Here is a 5,000-nt window from a genome sequence, read left to right on the forward strand (position 1 = left end):
TTATTCCTGTCTAAGTACGAGCATAACTGCTTTGCTACAACCTTTTCTAAAATCTTAGAGATGAAGGGGAGATTTGATATTAGTCTATAGCTGGACAATTGAAACGGGTCAAGGTCAGGTTTTTTAATCAAGGGTTTAATAACTGCTAATTTAAGTGATTTAGGTACATAGCCAGTGCTTAGGGAAGAATTGATTATATTTAAAAGCGGTTCAATTACTCCGGGACAAATCTGTTTAAACAAACACGTAGGTACAGGATCTAGTATGCAAGTTGATGAATTGGCTGAAGATATTAATGTAACTAGTCCGGTCTCTCTAAGCGGAGCAAAACACTCTAAACATTGATCTGATATTGCTACATTGGCATGTAATGGGTTTGTTACAGTACTGTCCGGTTTTAATTTAATGGCCTGTATTTCACGTCTAATATTTTCAACCTTATCAATGAAAAATTTCATGAAATCTTCACTGCTATGTAATGATTGAGTGTTTCTCTCTGTAGTGGTTTTATTCCTAGTTAATTTTGCTACCGTGTTGAAAAGGAATCTAGAATTGTTTTTGTTATCTCCTATTAAGGTGGAGAAATAGATTTTTCTAGCATCGCCAAGAGATTTCCTATATTTCAGTAGGCTCTCCTTCCATGCTGTTTGAAATATCACCAGTTTGGTTTGACGCCATTTACGTTCTAATTGTGGAGATGTCTGTTTTAAGGTTCGCGTTACCAGGGTGCTAATTTTTTCTCTCTAATTATTTTTCTTTTGAGTGGAGCCACTCTATCTAACGTGTAGCGGAGTGTTGATGCCAAGCTTTCAGTCGCCTGATCGAGTTCTATATTCTTCTTTATGAAGCTCGGTGCAGTAGCTGATGTGTAGGTACGTTTTACGCGGTAGCGAGGCAAGGTGGAAATATTATGATCAATATGTATTATGAACTAGATAAGATAATGGTCTGAGACAACTTCAGACTGCGGAAAAATGATAATAAATATTTTCTATACTTAGTCCGTATGTTAGTATGAGGTCAAGAGTGTGACCACCATTATGAGTAGGCCCGATTACGTTCTGATTAATCCCACTGAATCTAAGATGGACACAACCGCTAATCTTAGAGGGTCCTCCAGGTTATCAAAATGAATATTAAAGTCTCCGACGATTAATGCTTTATCTACAGACACAGTCTGAGATAAATCTAGAGACAAAGTCTGCAAATTCACTAAGAAATTCAGTATATGGCCCTGGGGGTCTGTAAATAATAATTAGAGGAATTGACTTATTTTTTGTGGCTACATAACTTATACTGGTATAAAGAATTTCAAAAGAATTAAATTTATGCTTAGGTTTTTGTGTGACGACTAGATTTTTACTATGGATGAGACCAACACCTCCTCCTCTACCAGTTGAACGAGGCTGATGTACATAACTGTATCCAGGAGGACTGGGTTCATTCAATGCTATGTACTCGTTTGGTTTAATCCAAGTTTCTGTTAAACACATTAAATTACATTCCTGATCAGTAATGATGTCGTTAACAATAAGAGCCTTAGACGCAAGAGATCTAATGTTTAATAGACCTAGCTTCAGATCAAAAGTGCTGGCTGTGCATTCAATATGATTTAATTTTATGTTAATTAGGTTACGAAGACAGACTTTCCAAGATTTTCTATATATTTGTATAGCTCGGGGAACAGACACAGTCTCTATAGTATGTATTACCGGTGCCGGATTTTTAATTGAACATTGATTATACTGAATGTTGTTATTATCGGAAGATGTACTTACGGCAGGCAGTCACTTGGAGTGTAGCACCTTGGAGATGTTGTCAGACAGCAGTTCCGCTCCAAGGCTGCTGGGGTGCAGGCCATCAGAACGAAACAACCTAGGACGCTCCCAGAACAGATTCCAGTTATTGACAAACACCAGATTCTGCTCATTACACCAAAAGACTAACCAATCATTTAAAGCTAGAGGTCTACTGAACTTTTCTGCTCCACGTCTGTATGTGGGAAGAGGTCCAGAGACGGTGATCTTTGCGGTGGGTGATCTGCCTCGTATAGTCTCGATCAGGCTGGAGAAGTCCCTCTTCAGAACCTCCGTCTGCCGTAGCCTGGTGTCGTTCATCCCCGCGTGCAGCACAACCGCTCCAATGCGCTCGTCCTTCTTCAGGATCCCGGATACCTGTGCAGCGACATCAAGGACACAAGCAATAGAAAAACAGTGTGTGCACCTTACCTTTAGATGAGGCTACACGGACGTTCCGCACAATGGAGTCCCCGACGATCACAGCGTTGGGTCTGGTCTGGCGGAGAGGGGCGAAGCGGTTCCTGGTTGGAATCTCGAACACCGGAGGTGGAGAGCGTCCAGCCCGCGCCTTTCGCCGCTGGTTCACCCAAGGCCCGAGGTGTGTTGGCGCCGGCGTGACGGAGACCACGGCTGGGAAAGTCCTAGGTGCACGGTCCCTGCACAGAGAAACACACGGCGTAGAGGGCCTGGGAGTGGAAATACCACGCTGTGTGCTTACCTTGGATATGTGGGCAGAGGCACAAGATGTTTCCAGCGCAGTTTGTCGCTCCAGCAGCTGGGCCTGCTTGTCGAGTAGGCCGCGGATCTGCTTCTCCACATCCTCCAGTTCCAGCCGCACCATGTGAAGCTCAAGCGAGTCCTCATCTGCACTCAAAACCGGAGAGACAGCAGACATATTTGTTTTTTTTTGTTAGTTTTTTTTTTTAAACAGAACAGCGGTAAGTGAGAAATGTGAAACGTAAACAAGGCTAGCGGAAGGTGATGCTAGCGGGCTACAAGCTAGTCGCGGATGTTTTGTAAAAACAAAAAAAACAAAATACAGATCACATTTGCGACAGCGCAACGTTACGATTGTTTTAGCTAAAGTGGTGCAGTTATATTTGTATAACGTAAGGTAAATAATTTTAAAGTATAGAGATTAGAAGAAATTAATGTAAATTAATGTAATAGCGTTAGCTCGAAGGGTGCTGCTTCCTCAGTGACACTCTTCAGGCAACCTGAATCTTTTCTAAGGCATTTGGTGCGTTCATTTTCAATTACTCGGTCATACGACTATAACCAGAAAGGAATTATGGCTTCTGAAAGACTACGGAAACCTAAATCTTCACCGAGCACGATGAGTCATGGCGACAAGCTACCGCTGGATTTTGAAAATCTCTGCAACACTTTAATAGCGGAGCTAACATCTACCATCGCAGTACAGATGAAAGCAGCTATTGACTCCGCTCTGGCCCCAGTTGTTGCGTCGTTTGAGAGTTTTAAATTGGGCATTGAATCACAAGGACGGCGTATCGACGAGCTTGACCAGCACCTGAACGATTACAGTGACTGCATTGTAGCACTGGAACCAACGGTGCTAAAGCTAACTTCGGCTAACAAACAACTCACTGAGAAAGTTGAGGATTTGGAGTCCCGCTCGTGGCGCTGCAATCTCCGGGTCATCGGTATTCTGGGAACGAGAAGAAGGAAGCAATCCGGTAACATTTATGTCAAATTATTTATTTATTTATTTATGATTTATTTAATTGTTATTTCATACTTTATTTCATTGTTGTAGTGGATTTATAACCAAACTAATGAGATAGCTAACACGAGCAGACTCTCGACATGAGCGTGCCCTACTGAGTGAAGGAGGTGAGCGAGGGAATAGGAGAGATAATGACTCCACAGGAGAGTGAGTGACTAAATGAGGGAGTGACTAAGTAAATAAGCAAGGAATCACTGAATCAACGTAGCGTATGCAATTCAGTGCGTTGAGTCAGTAAGAGCATCACTAAATGAGTGAATTGTGTCACCGAGTCAATATACGAATCACTGAGTCATTATGTAAAGAGTGAATCACCCAGTCAGTACGAGTCCCCTTCTGGCAGCGCGCTTGGAGAGACGGAGGGCGCGCACATGCACGAGCGATGTGCACGAGTGTTCAGCGAGCGCGTGCTCTTCGGATGTTGATAACCGTGACATTGTTTACCGTGGACACATACATTTGTTTTCTTTCTGTTCTGTCTCCTCCCTGTTTGGTCATTGGTTGTTGTTCGAGGGTGTGGCTTCATTGTTTTCAGCTGCCAGCACTTAGCGCTGATTATGTTTGGGATATATACCGCTCGTTTCCCATTACACCTCACGGGGTATTAGATATAGTATAGTAAAAATAGTTAGATCGGTAATGTTATGTTCCTTGATAGATTTGGATAGTTTAAACTTTAGATTAGTTCATTTAGTCCACGCTGTTCTTTCCGCTCCCAGTTCATAGTTATAGTTCATGTTTTGCGCCGTTTATGCCTGTTTGCCGACCGCCCAACCCACTGCCTGTTTTTGACTACGCATCTGTTTCACAATTTGGATTTATCTGCCTGTCTCCTTTAAATATAAACGTCTTTACCTGCACCTGCTTCAGTACTCAACTCCCATACGTCTCGCGACGTGAAAGTATGTCGATCAAAGAGCCACCAAGTCATTGAGTCACTTTACTGATTCAGTAAATGAGTCAATGAGCCAGTCACTGAGTCAGCAAGTGAGTCAATGAGTAATTCAGCTACTCAGTGAGTCAACCGTCCGTCCTTTCCTTTTCTAATTTCTTTCTTTCATTCTTCCCTGCCCCCCCCCCCCCCCCCCCCCCTTCCATCACCCGTCCATTTTTCCCCGTACCCCCCCCCGGTCCTCTCTAGGCTCAGTGTCGTGTGCCCCTGGTGCCATCCGCTGTCCCGACACGTATGTGTGTGTGTCGAGACGCTGGGTGTGTGATGGAGAGAGAGACTGTCCGGATGGTAGTGACGAACTCGCAACAGCCGGCTGTGGTAACACACACACACAGTAAATCATTGGGTGTGTAAATTATGAGCGTGTGTGAGCTTGCTGGTGCAGTATTGCTGAAGTGTCAGTGCTAGTAGTAATAATAACACAATTATTAATAACACAATTACAGTGGTATATAAATCACAGCTTCTCCCTGTCTGTCTCTTTTGCTTTCTGTCTGTCTCT

At 43.3% G+C, this 5,000-nt stretch overlaps 1 protein-coding gene across 1 annotated transcript in view; it reads left to right on the top strand.

Annotated features, from left to right (window-relative positions):
• The first annotated feature begins 2,988 nt into the window (after positions 1 to 2,988).
• The window catches only part of LOC128629292 (prolow-density lipoprotein receptor-related protein 1-like), a 3,849-nt gene continuing 1,837 nt past the window's right edge, over positions 2,989 to 5,000 (top strand). Inside the window, exons 1-2 of the mRNA XM_053676692.1 lie at positions 2,989 to 3,496; positions 4,688 to 4,816. Of these exons, the coding sequence (XP_053532667.1) occupies positions 3,091 to 3,496; positions 4,688 to 4,816 (535 nt within the window). The 5' untranslated portion in view covers positions 2,989 to 3,090. The remainder of the gene's footprint in view (positions 3,497 to 4,687; positions 4,817 to 5,000) is intronic.

The sequence above is a fragment of the Ictalurus punctatus genome, chromosome 27, assembly GCF_001660625.3.
Source record: "Ictalurus punctatus breed USDA103 chromosome 27, Coco_2.0, whole genome shotgun sequence".
Taxonomy (NCBI): Eukaryota; Metazoa; Chordata; class Actinopteri; order Siluriformes; family Ictaluridae; genus Ictalurus; species Ictalurus punctatus.